At 39.8% G+C, this 24909-nt stretch overlaps 1 protein-coding gene across 5 annotated transcripts in view; it reads left to right on the forward strand.

Moving 5' to 3' along the window:
* Positions 1–24909, forward strand: part of GRIP2 (glutamate receptor interacting protein 2) — a 273157-nt gene that overhangs the window by 178982 nt on the left and 69266 nt on the right. For all 5 annotated transcript variants that reach the window (XM_087708944.1, XM_087708945.1, XM_087708946.1 and 2 more), the window contains exons 8-12: positions 12470–12617; positions 15288–15457; positions 18466–18591; positions 21506–21658; positions 22274–22460. In XM_087708944.1, the coding sequence (XP_087565070.1) occupies positions 12470–12617; positions 15288–15457; positions 18466–18591; positions 21506–21658; positions 22274–22460 (784 nt within the window). The remainder of the gene's footprint in view (positions 1–12469; positions 12618–15287; positions 15458–18465; positions 18592–21505; positions 21659–22273; positions 22461–24909) is intronic.

Here is a 24909-nt window from a genome sequence, read left to right on the forward strand (position 1 = left end):
GGTATTAAGAAGTTGCCAGGATTTTCCTTTGTGCTTTGCTTTTTTTTTCTCAGATATTTGATTTGGGGGGGGGGGTTAATTTTTAGATCTGTGTGGTTAAGCTTATTTTAGATCCCCGAGGAGGTACTTTTCATCTATTTCCCGCCTGAAAATACTGAAAAGTCACTTGCCCAATTGTTGGCAATTGCAATCTCCAAAACCAATTTGCAAAACAAGAGGGGTTAAGGCCTTGAGGTTGCAGTTCATTTACCCTGGTTTAAGATCAATGTAGCTTATTAACTGCGGTCACCCAACATTGTATTAAAGAAGGCAGAAGGAGCATTTCCGGCTCGGTTAATGCTTTTATATCCCTATTTTCCATTTTTACAGTAATGTATAATTTTACCTGTCCCTTCTTTCCTCAAGCAGTGATATAGTAATAGCAATAGTGCTTAGACTTATATACTGCTTCATCGTGCTTTACAGCCCTCTGTAAGTGGTTTACAGAGTCAGCAATCTGGGTTTTCATTTTACCAACCTCGGAAGAACGAAGGCTGAGTCAACCTTCAGCCCTGTCAGGACAAAAATTCTGGTTATGGGCAGAACTAGCTGAAAATATTGCATTCTAATCACTGCATCACCAAAGCTGTAAGCTTTATTTGCAAACATATGCATGCAACAATGGGTAAAGAAAAAAAAACCACTCAGGAATCAAACAGAGAGTTTGTACATCCAGCCATTTTTGTTTTTTCTTTCTTTTTCTTTCTGTCTGTCTGTCTTTCTTTCTTTCTTTCTTTCTTTCTTTCTCTCTCTCTCTCTCTCCCAAAACTGCTCTGCTTTTTGAGCTGTGTTTAGGACAATAGAGGGATGTTGGCAAGGTAAATGCTCAGAATAAATTGAGAGATGTGAGATAAAATATATACAACACCCAAAAGAGCTCATATGGTAAGTTAGAAATAAATAAAAAGCCAAAATGAACACAATCCCATTGGGAGAAAGAGAAATTCTCTAAGAGGTGATGATGAGAAGACAGAATTTCTTAATTCCTACTTTGCATTTGGTTTCTCTCAAGAGATAAATGAAACCCTAACTGGTCATTCTGCCAATAGAGAACAAGAAAACTGTAGTTTACTATTAGCTAAGAAAGAATGTAGGTAATTTAAATGAATTCACATCTTCAAAACCAGTTACATTACTTTACATCTGAAGGAACCAAAGGCACTATAGAGATGGACTGCAGAATTGCTGTTGATAATCTGTCAGAAAAAGGGGGACCCAAGAAACTACAGATATTTAGACTGGCTAAGGACAGCTGCACACTACAAATGAAAGAGTGTCCTGGGCAATGGTGCAATTCAGCCGGTTCTACCAGGTTTGGGTGAACTGGTAGCAGTGGTGGCGGGAGGCTCTGCCCACCTGCCCGGACTTTATCACATCCCATTTTTTATGCTCTGCACATGTGCGGGAGGTCCTGCGCGCGCGGTCACATTTGCGAACCAGTAGCAAAGATAAATTGATTTCACCCCTAGTTATGAGTGTGTGCAAACAAATCATTCCAGACTAACTTTTTTTCTTCTTTCTTTAATAGAGTTAGTAGCTGAGTAGAGGAATGCCACAGATATAGTATATGTGGCCCAGAGAAAAACATTTGGCAAAGTGTTTCATGAATAAGAGCTGAGGTGGCGCAGTGGTTAGGGTGCAGTACTGCAGGCCACTTCAGCTGACTCTTATCTACAGTTCAGCGGTTCTAATCTCACCGGCTCAAGGTTGACTCAGCCTTCCATCCTTCCGAGGTGGGTGAAATGAGGACCCAGACTGTGGTATATGCTGACTCTGTAAAGCGCTTGGAGAGGGCTGAAAGCCCTATGAAGCGGTATATAAATCTAACTGCTATTGTTATTGCTATTGCTATTGATATCCTCTTTCATAACATAAAAAAATATGGGTTAATGATGAATTTGTTACATCGCTGGCTGAATGACTACATCCAACAATACTCATTGATGGCTCAACTTCAGTTTGTAGGAAAGTATCAAGGGACCTGCCATCGAGCTTTGTCCCAGACCATGAGTCGTTCAACATTATTAGCAATAATTTAGACAAAGGAGTTGGGGAGACCAATGAAGTTTGCAAATGACCCAAAATTGGGTATGGCAATCAATTATTTAGAAAACAGAAAGATCTAGGGAGCCTTGAATGGTGGGTAGAAATGATGAAGGTGGAACTTAACGGGGAAATATGTAAAATTATGCATTAATCACAAGATAAATATAAATCAGCCTGATTCAGCTTGGATTCAACATTCCAAGCATATGAATGAGATTTTCTGGTCATTTGTTCCCACCCAAAACTAATTTGGACCATTTTGGATCATTAAAATATTCTTTGTCAATTCTTAGACTCTATCATGCATTTCTTTCAAGCCAAACAACACAGTTCCACTTTCAACAGATGGATAGATTAATGTGCAACAGAAGTAGATAACTAGGTCATTTGATAACTAGGTCTGAGGGAAGCAACTTATAAGCAAGGCAAGCAGACCATGAGCAAATAAGAACAAGAAACTGCTTGACTTGAAACCAGAGCTGGCTGTTAGGTTGCCTAGGTCAGCCAAAGGCTTGACTTGGATTGTCTCTGAAATCAGCAGCCACTGGAAAAATGACCCCATTAAATATTGATTTCCTTTCCCTTGAAGTTTTGTGGACAGGATATTGAAAACCATTTGCCACCTTCTGGAAAATAAGCTTCCCTTCATTCATTGACTGCTTGTTATAGCTTTTATATCAATGAAGCAATTGTAACCCATTCTGTCACAACCATTTTATTTTTCGGGGACCGGAAATAAAGCTGATATCCCTTTTCTGCAAAACAGCACATTGTCTCATTGGAATTAATGCAGTGGAAGGTTGGGGTTTTTTTTACGATTGATTTGGTCCGGGAAATGAGTGACTCAAAAAGATCAAAAGGTCATTTGTGCTCTTTATCCTTTTCCTTTAATAATAAAGCTACACTAGATGTGGGTCCTGAGTTCAAAGTTTCTTTCCCAAATCCCTAGGGATCATCAATTCATTGGTGAAATGCCCATTTTTGTCTTACTAAACTTCATCATGGGGGTGGATGATTTTAGGGAAGATTACAAAAAAAGATAATGTTCTGATCCAGCTCCCCAAATACAACAAACCCTCTGAAGTAAACTCAAAGATTCCTTTATTAGTGGTGCCGGCAATCCCAGCAAAAAGTTTTCCTCTCAAATGCAGGCTAACAAATCCATCCAGCTGGAAGATGAATAGTTGTCTGCCACATCTATTCATCTCTGCCCCTTGCTTCTTATCCCCAGATCTAGGGTGGAGCTTCATTAGCAGCAGTGGCTCTTCCTTCCCAAGGATCTTCCCATAGATTTCCACTGCTCTCCTCTCCTCTGCTTTCTGCGCATTCATGCATCAGGCACTGGACCCAACTGTTCTTTCTCTTCCTCATCAGCCACCTCCAGACCTGGGGGCTGTTGACTCTCCAGTTGAGGGCTGATAGACGGTCCAGGCTCCGCCTCTCTCTCTCTCTGACAGCTCTGTCTGTCTTTCTGATAGTTCCATTCCCTCTTCGTCCTCAGAGCTCTCAGGTTGCCCTGATGCTGATCCTGACTCCCATGCCCCCTCATCTGATTCAGCTGCTGGAGGCCACAACAGATAACCTACCTACCATCCCAGCAGGTTCGCTAAGTTTCTTTTTTTTGGGGGGGGGGGATTGTCATTCTCGAGCATGTTAGTTAAGATGGGTAGAGAATCCGTTTGCTGAGCTTAATTGCGATTCTGAAGACTAGACCATTTGAGAGGGCTTTCCCTCCCTCCTTGACAAATCACTGAATTCTCCCCTGGTTCTTGTCTGATAAGTTATTTAGGAGCAGCTTTTGTAATGCATATTGGGAACATGGTTCAGATCACACACACATACACCCTTCCCTCTTTTCTGCCTGTTAAATGCTCCAAGGTGTTCTTACTAGATGCCTTTTGAAGTGTAACTACATTAATTTAGAAGTAGAAATCAGCAAAAGGATGATGTTAGAGAAAAGTGGTGGGGGAAGAATTATCTCTTTCCCTCCTGGTCCAAATTATCACTTTCATTCACTATTGAAAGTAGGATTTTTTTAAAAATTTATTTTTAAAGAGGCGAAAGATATTTCTGATGAAGCCAGTTCGGTCTGCTTCAGGCTCTCCATTGCTTTTCATATGATCTTTCTGCCAAAAGGCTTCATCTGCTAAAGTTTCTCCTCGTCCCCTTTTGTGAGCTGCAGGCGGTCCCCTGTCGCCTAATAATGCTGAGAGGCCACATTCATTGCTGGTAAAGCATTCTTTCAGCATAGTCAATATCTTTGTTCCTGATATTATTAACCTTTCAGAGGCTGGTTTCCTTTATTGATCACTTCTGCATGAATTATACCCGCTGCTGCTATGTGAGGTTTTTTTAAAAAAGAAAATGCTCAAGAGTTGCTCATCTCTCTCTCTCTCTCTCTCTCTCTCTCTCTCTCTCTCTCTCTCTCTCTCTCTCTCTCTCTCTCTCTCTCTCTCTCTCTCTCTCTCTCTCTCTCTCTCTCTCTCTCTCTCGTGCTGTTAATTCAGCAGGAACAGATGTCTCGCCCTGGGTGTTACAACGGTGCCACGTTTTAATTGGGCCACTTCTTGGATCAACAATCAGTTGGCTAAAGCGGGTCAATAAGAATCATGCTAAAATGTGCTCTACTTTGTGCTGATCAATGGCATGTTGTGTTGCCAAGACGTCTTTTGCTTTCTTTATGTACTGCTGGTGTCAGAATGCGCCACTGAGGAAAAAAAATACGATGCTTTTAGAATTTGCCACTATTCATGGCCTAATTGCTGCTGGCGCATCTAGGGGAACCCTTTCATGCTAAATACTGCCTCCATTTCACCTTTTTTCAATCCCAAGATACGAATTCAAGATGTTTTGTTTTGCTTTTTTTAAAAAAGAATCCTTATTTCAACAGATTTGGGTTTTGGGGGGGGGGGTTAGTTCTGAATTTATAGAACTGAATTTAAGCCAGATCAGAGCTATCTCTTCTTCCTCTATTAACATTTTATTTAGTTATAGAGTATTATAAAATAAAAAAATACGAAGTAAATAGAAAAGCCGTAGGGGGGAAGGGAAAAGAGAAGTGAGGAAAGGTAAAAGAAAAAGAAGCATTGACTTGGAATTTAGAATAACAGAGTTGGAAGGGACCTTGAAGGTCTTCTAGCCCAACCCCCTGCTTAGGCATCTACACCACCTCAGACAAATGGCTATCCAACATCTTCTTAAAGACTTCCAGTGTTAGAGCATTCACAACTTCTGGAGGCAAGCTGTTCCACTGATTAATTGTTCTAATTGTCAGGAAATTTCTCCTTAGTTCTAAGTTGCTTCTCTCCTTGATTAATTTACACCCATTGCTTCTTGTTCTACCCTCAGGTGCCTTGGAGAATAGTTTGACTCCCTCGTCTTTGTGGCAACCCCTGAGATAGTGAAACACTGCTATCACGTCACACATAGTCCTCCTTTTCATTCATTTACGACTCTCTCTGTTACAGTAAAATAAGGCATTAACAACAAATCACAGCTTTTTGCTTTTTCATAATAATATGAACAAGCCATTTCTATAAAAATATATCAGTCTAACAAGTAAAACCTGAAGTTGAAGTTTCATTCTTCTCTACATCAAGCACAAAGTTCAGAAGCAGTCTCCATGTGGAAACGAAAGTACTTATATTCTTTTCTTTAATCAAAGTGGTCAGTTTTGCCATTTCAGGCAACGCTGTCACCTTCTGCATCAGAGCTATCTCTTCTTAAAGGTCAGAATCCAATTTCCAAAAGCTGCAAAGCCAACCTTAGCTTGAACACCAAAATAAATCATGTTGTTTTTTTTTTTACTATAGGAATAAGCTATAATAAGTTTTGGGGCACACAGTCCTATTCCTTTTCCTTGGGTCGTTACTATCCACCAATTGTAAAAGCTGCTCTTTACTTTCTAGTTAGTGAAAAGAGGATACGTCAGAGTCCACATTTCACATTAAACAGATTTGTTTAAAATTAGGAGCAAAACTTTCTGATTTTGTGAGAAAGGAAAGAAGTTGCTTCATGAAGCTTGTTGCCGAGTCTTAATATATCAGTTTTGGAATAGCTCCTAAAATGGATTAGATCAAAAGAGTTGTGCAGTTTTTGCTTTTTTTATGAAATGAAAGGAGATCATAGTGTTGGGAAAGGCCTATCAAAGTGTAGAAGAAGCTTTTCCTGATGTCAGCAATATGTGATAACTTGGATTCTTCTCAGTTCTTGGCAGAGTTGCTGTTGTGCATGTTTCCAAGCAGACGGCGTCTCTCTTGGCTGGGAGAAGTGAAAATGTCTGATGACTTTGAAGTCTGTTTCCTAGGTTTCTTATCCCTTTGTAGAATCAACAGTTTTTACATTTTACATTTGAGCTGTTCTGTGTGAGCTACAATTTTTAAAAGAAGCTTCAGTGTGGGCATATTTTACATTTGGCACCTAACAGATAAGTATCGTATGTTGAAGAAAGAGACTTTTTGGCAAGCAGAAAACTCTGCATTTGTTTTCCAACATATATGTAGTGAATGTTAAGCAATCTTGTCCCTGTGCTGTTGTTTGTGCACTCAAGATGGTTGGGAGAAATGGTTGTGCCTTGTTGTGTTCTTGTTTAATGGACTTCATTCAAACAGCTAACAGCAAGGCAAAAGTAATATCACAAAATAGCAAATCATTGCTAAAAGGGAAAAAGGAATGTTGGAATCCATGACTATTTATGACTAATGCACTTGCCTCTGCACAGAAGGTGAAAAAACAACTGGTTAGTTGTTGCAAGACCTTCACGCAGTCTGATTATAAACAATGGCAAACAAAGTAGCAACAAAGGTGGATTGGAATAACTGCAAGAAATACCATTTGCCTGCAAGCAAAAATTGGTGAGAAACAAAGTAATTGAAGTAATTGAAAATGAAGAAGCTAAAGTACTTTGGGACTTTAGAGTTCAGACTAATATCTGCCACCTAACACTGCACAATTAACAGTTGTTGATAAGAAAGCAGAAAAAGGAGTCTGGATAGTGGATGTGGCAGTACCTAGAGAGAGCAGAATGAAAGAGTGAATTGCAATGGAGAGAATTACAAAATGCAAAGACCTACAAATAGAATGGAACAACCTTTGACATCATCACAACAAGAACATTTGCCTATCTTGGGTTCTTTGCAAGGGCTTGATAGGCACACAAAAATGTCAAACCCAGACTAAACATCTGGCTGACTTGCCAGTTCCAATATTAGTAGCAAGTGTAATAGCAGTTTCATGAGCTGTGGTGGCGCAGTGGTTAGAATGCAGTACTGCAGGCTACTTCTGCTGATTGCTGGCAGTTTGATTCTCACCGGCCCAAGGTTGATTTAGTCTTCTCTCCTTATGAGGTCACAGTAAATTAGCTATATGCTGACTTTGTAGAGGGCCCTGCAAAGCACTATGTAGCAGTGTATAAGTATAATGCTATTGCTATTCATAAGCCCTATCTCTCTCTGGTGGTTTCTTCTACCTTGTTTGAGATCAGATAGGTATTTGCTGTATGAAGAATGTTCTTTTTTTCTCTCTAAAAGCAGCTCCTTATCACCGAATATATTTGCTATATTGATGGAAGATACTTGACCACTAATAAATGCCAAGTCATTAATCTTTTAATTTTTAAGTGTGTACTTAAGTGGATATATTTCAGCCTCAGGTGATCAAGGTGTGTAAAGCCATAACTTTAAAATTATCATTTTAACGAAAAAGAATGATTTTGAAAAATATGAGGATCTGAATATTCGAAAATAGAGGTTGACCATAGAGAGATTAAGCTGCAGAAATTACCACTATTTTCAGAGGTGAACAATTCTCCAGTGAGCATGGTAACATTATAGATTTATATTTATTGATTACATTTTTGTATCCTGTGTTGCAATGAGGTTAAAATAAGTGAAGACTTTGATTTTTAAAAACCAGATCCAGCTGTTCTAGAAATGTTTGTCATGCATATACACATCAAAGAACCATATAGATCCTATTTACTGCAATGTAGTTAATTCCATTATTAATAGATAATTAAGGCTAGTTTATCATTTGGATGGGTAGGGTTTCTTAAATCTTCTTAAAGGTTTCATTCCTTTCTGTTATTAAAATGGAGGTACATGCTTAAAGCATAGTTAAATGTGAAAAGACACCTAGAGAGTGGTTGGTGGGCCAGCCGATCTGAATCCGATCGAACACTAGTAAGAATCCATATTAAATCGTAGTTAGTGGCGATAAAAGCGGCAAAGTGGCAACATTTTTCTGCTCTTATTGTGTCCACAGATAACTGCCCTGTTTAGGGTGACCCGCTCCTTACTTAACCAAGGAACTGGGAATGACCTCTTGCAGGGTAGGGCTGAAGAATTTGTTCAGTATCTGCAGGATAAAATCGCTGAGATTCGGACAGGCTTGGACTCTGACTGGGTAGATTCGGGTGAGTTGACATGGATGAATCTTGTGGAGACTATCTGGGATGAGTTTGACCCTGTGACCCCCGAGGGTATGGACAGGATTGTGGGGAGACTCAGTGCCAGGGCTGGGTTTCAACCGGTTCGCACTGGTTCCTGCGATCCGGTTGGTCGCCGAACCCGGAAGTAAGTAACTTCCGGGAACGGCGAAGCCCCCTCCCGCGCCCGCGCGCGCCCGCACACCCGCACCCGCTCCTTACCCGGTTTTTTGAATTTCGCGCTTTTCACGCATGCGCAGAACGCCTGCGCGATCCTCCAGGAGCAGCTGGAGCATCGCGCAGACGCTAATACGCATGCGCGCGCCGCGTGCGTGCACACGCGCGCCGCGTGCGTGCGCGAGGACGTCGCCGGCCTCGTTCCAACCGATCCGGTTGGAACGGGGCGAGAAACCCACCCCTGCTCAGTGCTGCCACTTGTGTGCTGGACCCGTGTCCCTCTTGGTTAGTTTTGGCTTCCTAGGAGGTGACACAAGGCTGGCTCCAGGCGATTACAATGCTTCATTGAGAGAGGGGTTCTTTCCCACTGCCTTGAAGGAGGCAGTGGTGAGGGCCCTCCTTAAGAAGCCTTCCCTGGACCCAGCTTCTTTAGCCAACTATTGCCTGGTCTCAACCTTCACATTGTAGAGAAGGTTGTCAAGAGTGTGGTAGCACATCAGCTTCCCCAGTACCTGGATGAAGTTGCCTACCTGGATCCATTTCAGTCAGGTTTCAGGCCCGGGTACAGCATGGAGATGGCATTGATCACATTGGTTGATGATCTCTGGCGGGCCCGGGACAGAGGTGCTGCTCTGTCCTGGTCCTATTAGACCTCTTGGCGGCTTTCGATACCATCAACCATGGTATCCTACTGCTACGACTCAGGGGGTTGGAGTGAGAGGCACCGTTTTGTGGTGGTTCTCCTCCTACCTGTCGGATTGGTCATAGTTCATGTTGACTGGAGGACAGGGATCCACTCCGAGGTGCATCACTTGTGGGGTGCCCCAGGGGTCAGTTCTCTCACCCCTCCTGTTGAAACCACTGGGTGAGATCATCCGTGGTTTTGGGGCACGGTATCATCAATATGCTGATGATACCCAACTTTTCATCTCTACCCCAAACCACCCAAACGATGCCCTCGATGTGATGTCCCAATGCCTGGAGGCTATGCGGATCTGGATGGGGAGGAACAGGCTCAAGCTCAATCTCTCCAAGACTGAGCGGCTGTGGTTTCTGTTATCCCGATTTGTGCATCTTGTTCCATCTTTGATGATAGGGGGAGAAACTTTACCTCCCTCAGAAAGGCCCTGCAATCTGGGAGTCCTCCTGGATATATGGCTTAGTTTAGAAGAACATCTGACAGCCGTGACCAGGGGGGCCTTTTACCAGGTTTGCCTGATATGTCAGTTGCGCCCCTTTCTGGATTGGGATGGTCTGTGCACAGTCACTCATGCCCTCGTCCTTTCTCATCTGGACTACTGCAATGCTCTCTACATGGGGCTGCCCTTGAAGAGCACCCGGAGGCTTCAGCTGGTCCAGAATGCGGCCACGCAGGTTATCATGGGGATGCTAGATGCTCCCATATTACACCCCTTTTAGGTGGCCTGCACTGGATGCCGTTTGTCTTCCAGATGCGATTCAAGGTACTAATTATGACCTTTAAAGCACTCCATGGCTTAGGCCCAGGGTACCTGCGAAACCACCTACTGCCACCTGTAGCCTCCCACCGTCCAGTGCGATCCCAAAAAGTTGGCCTCCTGCCATCGGCCAGACAGTGTTGGCTAGCGACCCCCAGGGGGAGAGCCTTCTCTGTGGGAGCACCTTCCCTCTGGAATGAGCTGCACCCAGAGCTTTGCATAATCCCCGACCTCAGGTCCTTCCGACATGCCCTAAAAATTTGGCTTTTCCAGCAAGCCAGCCTGGCCTGAATAGAATAAAATATAGGATTAATTTGGTTATTAATTTTAATTTAATTTTTTAAATTTTATTGTAAATATCAATTGGGGGTTTTTTTGGATACTTTATTTAATGTCCCTTTTAATTTTTGTAATATGTGTTTTCTTTTATGTTGTACTCCGCCCTGAGTCCTTGGGAGAAGGGCGGCATATAAATCCAATAAACTTCAAACCTGATACCCACTGCATGCTCTTTGCCATTAATCCATATATCTAAGTAAGATAATTTTTGTTAATTTTGAACATTTAGTTGGTCTAGATTTAGGTACGCTTATACATTTTGTGAAAGTTTGGTGTGTTTTCCTCTCCAGATATTTAACAAAGTTTAATAAAATATGCTTAGATTTGTTTAAAGTCGGTCTAAATGGGATATGCTCCAGTTATAATTTTAATGCTTGTGCTGTTAGATCTTAAAAAGCTCTAAGAAACATTTGTGTCTACAGTGGGACCTTGAGTCACTTGGTTCTGACCATGACCAAATTGGGTGCCGACCAAAAAACCCACTAAATGTTTCACTCTGTTCACGAACAAATGCTTGGGTGGCGATCAAACTCAGCTGCAGCGATTTTCCCTGCCACAGCGACTTCCCATTCCACACCATTTTTTGTTTGTGTGTGCACATGCACAGTCAGTCTTGCTTCCAGTCACAACCAAATCAGGTGCCAACCCAAGTCCAGGAATGGATTATGTTCATGACCTGAGTTCCCACTGTATGTGTAACATAGCATACACAATTTGGTCTCAATAGTACAAATTATGTTCTCACTTTCTTAAGTTCCTTTAAGATAGGTGAAGTAGTGGGGATAGATGTTTCATGGTATAAGCATTTCTTGACAGGATCCAGTGTTTAGAAAAGAATCCAGTGTGGAGTACAGCTTTTACCAAACAAAGCTTTTTATTTTCCTAAAGGCAAATAGTAAGCACTTTTAGTCAAGCTAAACATTTAGTTTTTAGTAAAGCAAAATACCAGATCATGTCAAGGGAAATGCCAAATAGGAGATGTGATAATTATACACTGAAATGAAATTACCCAAATCTTGTTCACACATCCTAGAAGAAATCAACCCCGACTGTCCTTTGGAAGGACAGATACTGAAGCTGAAGCTCAAATATATTGGCCACCAAATGAGAAGGGAGGATTCATTGGAAAAGACCCTGATGTTGGGGAAAACTGAAGGCCAAAGGAGAAGGGGACAGCAAAGGATGAGATGGTTAGATAGTGTCATAGACACAGTGAGTATGAAGGGGAAGACTCAGGGAGTCAGTGGAAGATGGGGGAAGGGGCTGGTATACTGTGGTTCATGTATAGAGTTGGACAAGGCTTAGTGACTGAACAACAAACCTTCACACACTGTATGTACTTTGCCTTCTATTTGTATGCTCTATTTTTGAATAGTCATAAATAAATTTGAATACTTTGCATGGATATTAGGTAGGATGCACCTGTTCCTTCTCCTGAGATGCCAGAATGCCTGCAAAAATGTCACAAAGTACCCCATTAGGTACTGCTTATTAGAAAATGGTTCCTCATTAAGATGGGACAATAATCCTTCAGATATCAGATTTTACAATGAAATAAAGTTCTGGTTTTGGCCCTGGAGCTCTCCTTGGTCCTGTATAATGTTTATTGTTAATTATAGTTATTAATTATAATTATTTTTTATTTTAAAAACCCCTATTCCAGTTGCTGTCTTGGGCTGCCTGTTATGGTCTGTCTGTCATTTTGTTAATCATTGGGATCTTTAAGCAGTAGCTGAGAAGGAACATTTTCAAACATAGAGATTTTACAGGTTGATTTTACTTGCTTTATAGTTTGTCCTGAATTTCTGAATTTCAATATATGTTAAAGGTTGTGTAGTATTATGTTCTACATAATATCCAGACTCCTCTGTGACCATATATGCCCAGCATATCATAAATACTGTTGGTATTCCCATCTAACACATTTAATGTTCCCATTGGGAAAAAGCTAAGCAGAATTAATTCCAAATGCCTTTTTTATTTATAGATATGGTAGCCAATGCGTCAGGCCCTTTGCTAGTGGAAATTGCAAAGGCTCCCGGCTCTGCCCTAGGAATCACATTATCAATGAACACCCATCGGAATAAACAGGTCATAATCATTGAGAAGATCAAGCCAGCTAGTGTGGGAGACAGGTAGGAGGCTGAACTGTGATTATGTTCTCCCAGATATGTTTGGTTTAATATTAATTTCTGTTTAGCATGTTTTTCCTCTGGTGAAATCGGGGGAAGCTTGAGGGGGGAAAACAGCACTGTATAAGTGCTATTCTGCACAAACTACATTTCTAACATAAAGGGAAAACTTTATTTGTGTATTTGATTTTTACCCTATCTTTATTTTTTGTCGACTCAAGGTGATGTGAATAGTTAATGCTCCTGCCTCCTATTTTCCCCATAACAACAACCCTGTGAAGTAGGTTGGGCTAAGAGAGAATAACTGACCCAAAGTCTCCCAGTTGGCTTTCATGTCTATATCAGTAGAAAAAACCCTCAGGATTATAATGCAGTGCTTAAAGGAACTGAATTTATCTTGGGCACATCTGAGGGAATGTTGTCCCTGCCATACCAAATATTTCAGACTATTGCAAGAGTGGAAACCATCTTTATAAGTACTGTGTAATATCTGGGGGGAAAAAGAAAACCCTTAATAATATCATTGGAAATGAAGTATATCTCTTGTTCAATGTTAACTAAGTTGGCTTATCAGAAATAAATTAACCCTGTTAAAATTTGCAAAATGATGTTGGACTTTTAATATGAACACTTGCAGATTAATTAGTTCTTGAAAAACTTATCTATTGCATCGAAAGGTAACTGCATGCCTTTTATGGCAAGGCATGTTACTGCAAAAAAAAAACAATAAGAAATATAAAACCAATTAAATTGAAGGAATTAGATAAGACAAGAAAAAAATACTAAATCTGGTTTACATTTCACTGTTCCTGTTTCTCCTTTTCTAGTCTTGCAAACTATTCTTGTTCTCGGCATGTTATATAGGGCTTTATATATTGTTCTTTGTTCTTTAAACTATAATTTATATTTTTCTCAGGATGTCATCTACTTCATCCAACCACAGGCTTCCTTTGTTTTCCCTTTCCTTTTGACCTATTTATTATTTCATAAAAGTATTTCACAATTTAATTGTCATCCAGTCTGTCTATATAACCAAGCCATCGCGACATACTTATTTTGTATTTATCACTCCATTTGTACTCAATTCATTTCTCAACCTTCAGTTTTTGACCTTATCTTTTGTTAAACATGTTTATTAAATGAATCTTTCTGTCCCCATTCTTTCTGTTTCTCCTGATAGCTCATATTTTCATATAACAAAATGGGTAAAGGCATACTCTTATTTAAAACAATTTTTTCTGTCTTTCATCAAAGATTCTCTCTCTGCAACAAGCCTGCTATTCATTCCTTTTCTACCAACATTTTCTACATTTACCCATCCATTTTCCATTCAGCTTCAACATCCTCCTGAAGTATAAGAGCCAACACTTTGCCCTTTTTTTTTTTTTTGGTTATTTGTATGCAATTTGCAGTCATTCACTCCATTTTTCCTTTCAGGCAACTAACTTTTATATTTGAAATCTTCAGATCCATATTCCTTATTGCATCATATGGTCTCTGAAATTCACTGTAAGAGTTCTCATGTTCTCAGCCAACGATATGTGTTATCTGTACAAATATTTACATGCACACTAATACCTGAAATGTCACTATGAGCGTTATTTATGCTATTATTATAAATACACTAAGGGGAATTGACACCTCTTTGCCTTTCTATTCTCATTCACAGTTTACATCCTTGTTTCATTTTGTCCTTATACACAATTTACATCCTACACATCAGGCCTGAAATGCTCTGCAGATTCTTCTGCGCATGCACAGAGCATCCATGATGACTTCTAGGCAGGTGGGTGGAGTCTCCCATCGCTGCCATTACCGATTTGCCCAAACCAGGCCAAACTGGCAGAATACCATATTGCATTCAACCACTAACTAACATTCAGTACAGGGTATCCCAGTCACCCCAAATATTCCATACTTTTACATAATATTCCATATTTTATCACCAAAAATGAATGAACTTCCTTTTCACATTCATGCCATTCCACAGTGACTTGCTGAAGAGCAAAACTGTGATCTCTACAGTACCTGCTTGGTAATACTATGCTACTTTTCTGAAATTGTATTCATTGTCATCTTTGAACTAGAATTTGGCCAAATACTTCAACAGGCGCACTTAATAAACTGATTTTCCTGTAATTTTACATCAGCTGTTGCTATTTTTCCCTTTGCATAGGAAATATGTGCTACATTCTTACAAATGCCATATGCAAATATAGTCTTCACAAACAGTTTAAACTTTTTTATTAGAAACAATGGCAAACGGCAAATAACAAAATGAAATCAGAACAAGCCCACAGTCATTTTTTTGTTGTTTAAAACGTTCCCTTAGATTCTTATGATAAAGATACATTTGAGATCCTGTTTAACCATGTGAAAATATTCTCTTTAATTTTTAGGGAAGAGTTACCTGTAGTTCAGTTAACCTGACTGATGTTCTTTCATGATAAAACCTCTGTTCTTTCGGGGATTTTTTCAACCAGGAAACTTCAAAACTGGATTTCTGGCATTTTAAAAATAAGGTTTCAGCTGAATCTGGGCAAAGAACATGGCAAAGAATATGTATGATGCAAAGTCATCAACTTTTGTGTGACTTTGATGGATTTTGAATTGCTCTACTTTTAACCACAGGTGACTGCAATATATGCCTGTGGTTGTGTGTTTCTCTGGCAGATGTGGGGCTCTGCATGTAGGTGATCATATCCTTTCCATTGATGGGACTAGCACAGAGCATTGTTCCTTGTTGGAAGCCACCCAGCTGTTAGCAGCCACATCAGAAACTGTTAAGCTAGAGATACTCCCTGCTCACTACAGTAGACTTCCCCTCAAGCCTCTGGATACAGGTATGTGCTATGGATGAGCATAACATGTGAAATACATTTGTTTCTTTGGGGCAAGTGTATTCCTGGGGGAAAATACCCATCACCATCCTGATTACACAGAAATGTGGGGTTAGATACCGTTGGGGCGGGGGGGACACAAAAAAGCAAAACTAAGACCATCTGGGAGGAGACAGGAACCTCGCCTTTTATTGATTCTTGTGGATTGGTGTGATTAATTTTCTACTTTGGAAAATGAGTGTCTTCTAGACAACCATCACTGTGCCAAAATAATAGCGATGAACAGAGGATTTATAACACTTCAGTGATGGCTGAGTGATGTTATGAAAGCACTGTAAATCACTAGTGAAGGAATAGCCAATGCCATTCCTGCCAAGCTGATGAATAGATCAAATTCTAGTTAATATTTTAATTATTTGGTTTTGTAAAAAAAAATGGTTTAGGTAAAAGGGACTTTTCATGTATTTGTTACAAGGTATATGTCCAGATTCTAAAAACAATGTATGCTGTTGGTTTTGTAGCTGTATGCCTACTGATCTGCACATTTATGTGAATGTAATTAATTGATGAACACTAATATGATTCATATATCAAGATTTGTGATTTTCTTAATGGCGTCCCTATCCTCAATTGTACCCTATTGGCTGCATTTGAAAATGTCTTGGGATCAAGGTGTGAATTTCTTTGTTGTATGTGTTTGCTTAGCTTCCATGCCACTTCAGCCATTAAAACTCTAAATAGCATGGCAATATATAAATAGTGTCAACACACTAGTCATAAAAACAATGATCATTCAGCGTCAATGCATAAAACGATGACTATAACAATTCATAATCCTCTAAACGTAATGAAACACAGATTTACGTTCTGTAAATCATCAGAATGTCTTCATCTCAAGTACCTCCTAAATAACAACTTTTTTTTTAAAATGAGCTGGTAAGCCAGGCTTGTCAGCATTTTTAATATTCTAACCTTCGAATATATAGAAGAAAGAGTGGTTTTCTAGATGCTTGTATTACAATGATCCATAACTCTTCATGAAAATAACTTTTTGCAAAGTAAATTTGGAGGGAAGTTTTCTAAGTGAAAAATCACAGATTTTTTTTAACTCACTTTCTCATTCTTTTTGTTTTTTTTTAACACTACACATTATTTCTGAAGTAGGGAAACACTTCACGAGGATTAGCTTGATGTTGTTTAGTAGAGATAATGTTTGCAGACTTTTGGAAGGTGATTTTGTAGAAGTTGTTCTGAATACAATCAGGAAATGTGACTAGGTTCTCTGGCAGATGTTTCAGCCTGGGTTGTATTTCCCAGTCTTGTTTTACAACTGGTGCTTATGAAGGCTTCTATTCATGAGCTTAACTCCAGCTCTTTTAATTTTGCACACTCTAATAATCATCCTTCATGAATGAGATGCTCTCTATAAATTGAATGTTCAAGTACAGTTCATGGAGTACCAATATTGTGAAGGACTAGCTCTCTGACAAGGGACACTGCTGTGACAAGTAGCTATATCACACTCCTTTGACCTAAAACAGTAATTTCCATGGGTAACATCAGGAGCTTCTGTTCCCACTTTTGTAGACTACCCATTGTACTTATTAAAGCTCTTGGGGCAATGTGGCTAAGCTCTTTGCAACAGGATTCTCTACTGTCTGATTTCTAGACTTATCATGAAGTATTACAAGCAATGGGGATATGGTGGCTCAGAGGCTAAGACACTCAGCTTGTCTATGAGCAGGTCGGCAGTTCAGCAGTTCAAATCCTTGGTGCTGCATAACGGAGTTACTTGTCCCAGCTTCTGCCAAGCTAGGAGTTTGAAAGTATGTAAAAAATGCAAGTAGAAAAATAGGGACCACTTTGGTGGGAAGGTAACAGCACTCCATGCACTTTTGGCGTTTAGTCATGCTGGCCACATGACCACGAAGACTTCTTCGAAGAGCGCTGGCTTTTCAGCTTAGAAATGGAGATGAGCACCGCCCTTAGAGCCTGAAACAACTAGTACACATGTGTGTGGGGACCTTTACCTTTATTGCAAGCTAGGTTCACTGTTTGATCCACAATAAGAAACAAAAAGAGAAGTATGTGCTCTTTAATTCAGCAGTGCTTACCCTGACTTTATGTAAGAAACAGAAGAGTAACGTGCCTTAAATTATCAAGAGGAAACTTTATTGCAAGTTCACAAAAGAGAAATATATTTCCTCAAAGGCGCTATTGAATTCGCCCTTTCACCATCATTATTCCCTGATCCTGTGGTTTTGAAAGTGCAGGAAAAATGAGTTCTTTCAGATTGAAAGTAGAAGACAAATAAACTATATGAGCCACTGTGCAAATATCTCAGTATACTTGTTAAATATTTTTTTCTCCAAAGCACATCAAGCCAAGCAACAACCAAAAAATACTCAGATATTTTAAGGATTTTCTTTCCTATTTGTGTTCATTATCCATGGGGTGAAGTCATCTGTCCTACTTAGTCTAGTTACAAAGAAAGACTCCTGGTTAATTGCTTACCAAGGGTATATGTTACTGAAAGCTAAAGTGGTTACAGAAGTAGCGAAGCGGAATCTGCCAGTTTGGCATGCAAAAGATAATTTTATCTTTCCCTTCTACCCTGGCCATCCCCCTGTTACTGGTCAATGTCCAATTAGCTGTCTTCATGTTGTTTCTGTAACAAACCCTCTGTTTATGCATTCTCCATCTCTACTTTCTTTTGGTTGATCTTGGACTGGATTGGTACATTCCACTTTTTGGCATGGCATGGCTTGGTTCCCAACCCCTTCCTTGTGTTCCCACATTCCGATCTTCTCCCTCCTCCCGTTGCTAATGTCCACCTGGCAAGTTGCGATGCGAAGTTAGCAGAATGGCAGTCTTGACAGATGATTATTGTTTTTATGTGTGCAAATGGGTGTTTAAAATACTTTTAGTGGTGAGCAAACTAACTGGTTTCAGTTGCCTGTGATTTTTGACATTCTCTTTTTGTTACCTTATTTGTCTAATGTTGGCAAAAGTCAAAGTGCAGAAGAGTGAACACCACCACTGCTGGGATCCTTGCGTCAGCTATTGCCACACCCACCATCCAGGACATTGCAAGACACCTACCTGGAATCAGACCATCAGCCAGGACTATTGTAAATGTAATGTAGCCTATGTTTCTATTTTCTTGATCTGTGGAGTCACAATCTGAATTGTGAATTACAATCTGAATCCCTAGCAAACAGTTCTGTGTACTCAAAATCTGTCCAATGAGCTGTTTCTTCTGGACCAGCTTTGCCCTTTCCTATTGCCAAACCTTCTCTCTCTTCTTCTTCTGAACACTCACTTGCTCAAGGTCTTTTGGAAAAAGTGCATTTTCTTTTTCTTTTTTTAAAAAAGAAAACATAACATAAAAAACATCTTTCATTCCGTACAGTGTGTCGATTGGTTACAAAGATTTTGTGCATCCTTTCCATGATCATCACTTAAACTTTATATAAAGTCACATATTATCAATCAGATATAATTATATGCATTATTGTTACAATGCTTCATTTATTTGACTTTCACTATTATTTCTTCATTTTAAACAAGGTGTTCTAAATATGGGTTCATTTATGTTATCATAATTCATTACATCATCTTCAATATATCCAATAATAAAGTATTTTTGTATCCTATTCTAAATCATTCTATTATTTTGGTATTGGTAACATTCTCTAATAATTTTCAATTCCATGTTGTTGTTTTTTAAAATCTAACCACTGATAAAATAAATCCCATATCCTATAAAATTGTTTATCTTCTTGTTCTCTAATTTCATATGTCAATTTACTAATTTCAGCACATTCCATTATTCATATAATCAATCTAATATATATGTATACAATTATTATAATTATTAAACATTCATTGACTATAACTATTATTACATCCTTTTTATGTGAAGCATGCTAAATTTAAAATAAATTTATATTATGGCATTTCATTACATCATCCTGAAATCATCCAATGGTATTACATCTTTATATTTCCACTTACAGTTTATATAAAATTTCATATTATCAATCTAGTGTATATAAGTGCATTATTATCATTGATAATCATTTATTAGACTATAACTATTATTACTTTGTCTTATACATAATACTCAAAATTTAACTAAGTTTAACTTCATTTTTATTGTAACATTTCATTTCATCATCCTGTATCCTTCCAATAGTAATGCTGTCCAATATCTCTTGCCATTTGGAAAGTCTGTATTCTATTTATTTTCTGGATAAATCTCATGTGGACTTCTCTTGGCAACTTGTTGTTCATTGCATATCTTTTAAAGACTTGAAACCCTCCATCAGTTCCTTCCATCAGCTTGCCTTTGGTTATCACTGGTGCTTCTGCCGAAATTACTCTCATTGTTTCTGCCAGATTTTCTCCCTTTTCTTCTTCCATGTTTTGAGGTCTGAGATAGAGATCCAGTTTATCAACCTCTCCTTTCAATGTTCCACTTGTTTAATTTCCCTCCACTCTCAGTTTGCTGTCAATATCAATAATTTTCTTATCACTTTGTTCATATTTTTCTGGATTTTTTTGAATTCTATTTTCAAATTCATCATTGTTTTATCAATATTCTCAACTTTTCCCTCCATTCTTTCTGTTCTTTGTTCTATAATCTCAAGTCTCTTTTTAATTCCTTCTGTGCTTATTAGGACTTTTTGAATTTTTAGCATAATTCTTTGCAATGTAAATTCCTTTTCTTCCTCATGTTGTGCCATTTTTCCAGGGTGTAAACACTGCCAGTAAGACATCCAAGACTTTTTGCTAGGTTTCAAATAAATTCAGTGTAATCTTTCAAGTCAAGGCTTTCTCTTTATTCCAAAAGAGCACCTGTATAAACAAGACGTGTTTTCTCTCTGTCCCTTTCAGTAAACAAAGCCAATAGCTTTGAGATATCAGATGTAACCAAGCCTCCAGCCTCTAGATGGCAGTATTACTTCCTTTCCCTCTGCTTTTACCTCTCTCTCTAAGCTCCAAGCTTAAGAAAAAAAATGCATAAAATGCTTAAGAGTTACGATCCAGCCAAGCATTGAGAGGAAAGAGATTCTTAATCCACAAATACAGATAATGAGGAAAAATAAAAGAAGGAAAAAAAGAGACCAATCCAATTTAAAAGTAAGAGGCATTTGTAAAAATTCCATCTATAAAAAAGAAACGAGATTAAAGAAAAAAAGATAACACAATAGTTTTAATTCAGGCTAATTCACCACTTACTCTCTTCTATCTTCAATTTTAATTTTACTCAAAGTCTTTTGGGGTTTTCCCTTCTCTAATAGTAAAATTTATCTCACCATTTTCAACACACTCTCTCTCCTGCTCTGCTTCTGTTGCAGGGGGGCTGTACCAATGTTGTGCAGCTTCATTAGCTGCTTCTCTTGTAGCTGGAAAAAAAAGCTTTTCCTGTATCAATCAGGGACTTTGCCATGTCCCTGAGATCAGCAGGATGTGCCCTTATCTATCATCGTCTCTACAGGACGGTTTAGGTCCAAGGACCGTCCGGCAGTAGAGATATCAACAGCAATCCTGGAGCCCCAAGATTGCATGTCATGTTGTAGCGACGTCAGCCCCGCCTCCCTTCCAAAAGTGCATTTTCTTTACCATTCTCAGTACTCCTTGCAAATCTCTTCCTTGTCCTGTCCTTGAGACACAGTATGTGGTATAAGAGTTCAGTTTTTCCCAATTATTTCTAAAAGAATGAGAATAAAAAGGAAATCTCTATACTCTGCATAAGATTTGAGAAAACCCTTTCTATTTTGGCAAATTTAAATATTTGTGTAGGTCAGCAAAGATGCTAAAATCAAGGCTGGAAGATTGTTAATTTAGTAATATTTAGTAAGATACTCTGGGAATGGGAAAAGTATGGTCAGCTATTTACTCATCTTTATTAATGTTTTAGTAAAACTGGAACACAAAATGACATATTTTCTTTTTTGACTAATAATTGAGAATTGGATTCAATTGCTTTGAACAAGTAGGAGTTCACATCAAATACTAAAATGGCTTCTTTTGTCTTTTATCTAGCTCTTGTAGCTTCCAACTTTGCATCTCCCACCATGAACACATCAGGGTTGGCCTACCAGAATTCCAATACTCTACCTCGAAGCAATCATCCCATGAGCCCACGGGCCACACTGATGAGGAGAAGACAAAGGAAGAAGGAGCACAAAAGTTCATGTAAGGATCACAAGCTCTTGCAGGATTATTCAGGCTCATCTTCAAAATTCTTCCCCCTTTTTTGAGGAATTAAAGGGAATGGACAATATGTCCATTTTATCACGATCATGGTGATGTGTTCTTGTTAGTTCCCTTTAAATTTTCCTCCAAACTCTTGCAAGATCCAATCTGGGTCATTCATCATGACAATAGGTTCTGTCTTCTGAGCTTTTGGACTTGTGCTGGAGCCCATCTTCAGCACAAGTCCAAAAGCCCAGAAGAAAGATAAAACCCCAGGTCCTGTTGACCGACCCAGATTGGATTCTTCAATATTATCCTGGGACACGTATATTCGCCTTCAATCACCAGAACTCTTCCTTCTCATCTAGACTTTTTCTCATACTTTCTTCTAGCTACCTAAGAAGAGAGGTAGAGGAATGATGGTGCAGGCGGACACATATCTTCTTATCCGAGGGGGCAGCTCTTCTCTCCAAAGAGCTTTGTTAAGATTGATGGCAGTTTCTTTGAGCTGACTTGTCTCCCTCATAAAATTGGTTTCTAAGTTTCTCTTTGGAAAATGAAGTGTCCAGTGTTTCCTTAAAGTGCTAACTTGGTTGTGTCCCTCTCTTGTTTCAGTATCATTAGCTTCCAGCACTGTGGGTCCTGGTGGGCAGATTGTTCATACAGAAACAACAGAGGTGATTTTAAGAGGAGACCCTTTGAACGGCTTTGGACTGCAGCTCCAGGGTGGGATCTTTGCTACCGAAACCCTCTCTTCGCCGCCTCTCATCCGTTTCATTGAGCCAGACAGCCCAGCCGAAAGGTTAGAGACCTCTTGGGTTTCAGATGAGGAGGGTAGTGCTGCCACTTGTTAACAGAGGTGTCCCCTCCTTCCCTGTAGAGATCACTAGACAATCCATGACCCATTGGGCCATCGTTCTTTCAAGATATAACATATAGACTGATGCTGTTTCCCCTCCCACCGTGACTCTCAGCAGAGTCCCAGTAAAGCTTCCTCTTCTTCCGCCTCCTCAGCTGACATGGAACTGCCTACCACTTTGCTCAGTATAGGAAAAACAAAGGGAACTGCAGACCACAAGGAAAACTCCACTGATAGTATCCCTCTCCTGGTGTATTTCCCAAGTTCCCTTCTATCCAAGGTGCCCTCCAACTAGCCCTATGCAGCAGGAATCTAAATTCCTGCTCACCACCACTGCCATTGAAACATTTCAAATTTTGGCTTCACTTCCAAAGCAGCCAAACTCTCATTTGCCCATCAGGCCTTGCTGCCAGCTGATGGGGCACAAGGTCAAAAGGGAGGTAGGAATCAGGGCAGGTATACACTCTTCTCATCTTCCCTTGCACCATGCAAATGGTGGGTTTCTAAGAAAAGTAATATGGCATTGAGGCCACCATGGCTTTGCAAATTTCAATCCCATAGGAATAATGGATCCGGGATTCTGGTTTGATTCTATAAGGTAGCTTATTTGAGGTATCCTGGTTCAAAAATTGCTGCCCTAGAATACACCACGTTGCCCGATTAAAGGTTACAAACGAACAGGCAGAACATTTTAGTACTATATACTTTCTTCTGAATTTTAACTGGCAAGTACTTGGAGCTTCTGTCATCTACCAGGTATAAAAGAATTAACAAAATAGCCAATTCTGTTCTATTTTGTTATACATCGCAGTGTTTTCAGCATTTGTTGAAAGGAACAATTCAATCTGGACTTTGTGGTATTGTAGTAAAATTCAGAATTAAACAGTCAAAGGCAGCCTACCATGAAATCGCAAATCATTAAAATTGCACCATAATTATCCTGACAGCTTGATTAACTCAAAGAGCACTCTGCTCTGTGATCTAAATTTGACCACTTTGCTACAGCATCAGAAGTAATAGATTATTCTGATATTGCATTCATAGCCTGAAGGACAGCCGTAACTTTACTTCTTCTGTAACAGGGATTCCTTTTCAAGTGTGTGTTTGTATGTACAAGTAGACCTCGACTTATGACAGGGACGTGCAGTCACTAGAGGCAGGGGAGGCGTGGCCTCACCAGTCATGAGGAAAAGGAAAGAATTTTAAAGAATTTTTTTTTAAATAATTAAAGCCAAGGTAGTTGCTGCCAGATTCCAAGTCACAGTGACTTGGAACAGTGCTTAGTGTTAACTATAGGAGGAGGCTAGAGAACTAGGGGCCTCCTGTGCATAAGCAATTTTTCACCTTTTAAGAGTTAAGCAAGGGTTAAAAAGCAAAAAAATCCGTATGCAAAGGAGGCACGTGTTCTCTTGCCTCCTGTAGAGGGCATTTTTAGAGGCTTTTTAGAGTTCTCTGGGAGCAACTAGCTCAGTCTGACTCAGAGCTCTGGCCTTTCATGAGGGCAGAGTTGAAATCTTCTCTGAAACAGCTGGAAAAGGTGTGTGTGTGGAGAGGGGGGAGGAATTCAAAAAGTTTGATTGCATGCAGAACAACGTTACCTTTTCAAACACACACACACACAGAGAGAGAGAGACACAGCTGGATAAAAGTATATAAGCCCAGCTTCACTGAAAAGGCAACGTGATTCACCTGCAATCAAAGGCTCCAATCGGAAGGCAGCAGGGGAAGGGAGATGGCAGAGGAGCTGCTTTCAAGCCTTTGGAAAATATATCCAATCCAACTTCTGTGTTTGTGTTTGTTTGAGACTGAGTGAGTGAGAGAGGGATCCAACTTCTCTGTGTGCGTGTGTCTGTTTGAGAGAGGGGGGAGGGAGGGAGAGAGAGAGGGAGGAAGGAGGGGGAGGGAGAAGAAAAAGAATGAAGGAAAACTTATTTTGCAAGGGGAAAAAATGCTGTCGCTTTAAATCGGAACTGAGCATGCCTGTCTGTGGAATTCTGGGAGTTGAAGTCCACAAGTCTAAAAAGCTGCCTCACTAGCCATAAAGCTCAGCACACGTCACTGACTTACAACCAGTCACTTAGCAAATGTTCAATGTTATAACAGTACTCTTTGGGAATACTTTGCAGTCTGGTTCTGAAGTTCCAAGAACTCCCTCCCCCCCCCCAATGGTCATATGCAGGGGTGGGCTTCAAAATGTTAGCAAGGGGTTCTCTGCCCGGTTGCTGGTGGGCATGGCCTAGTTGACCTCCTGCATCATAGCAGGGGGGCATTTTTGCCCTCCCCAGGCTCCAGAGGCTTTCTTTGAGCCTCCGGGAGGGTGAAAACAGCCACCCCAGGCTCCAGAGGCCCACTGGAGGCCAGAAACGTGTGGTATGGCTGTTTTTCACCCTCC

Source organism: Thamnophis sirtalis, unplaced genomic scaffold, assembly GCF_051295495.1.
Source record: "Thamnophis sirtalis isolate CommonGarterSnake01/CBP01778 unplaced genomic scaffold, rThaSir2_p1.2 scaffold_3, whole genome shotgun sequence".
Taxonomy (NCBI): domain Eukaryota; kingdom Metazoa; phylum Chordata; class Lepidosauria; order Squamata; family Natricidae; genus Thamnophis; species Thamnophis sirtalis.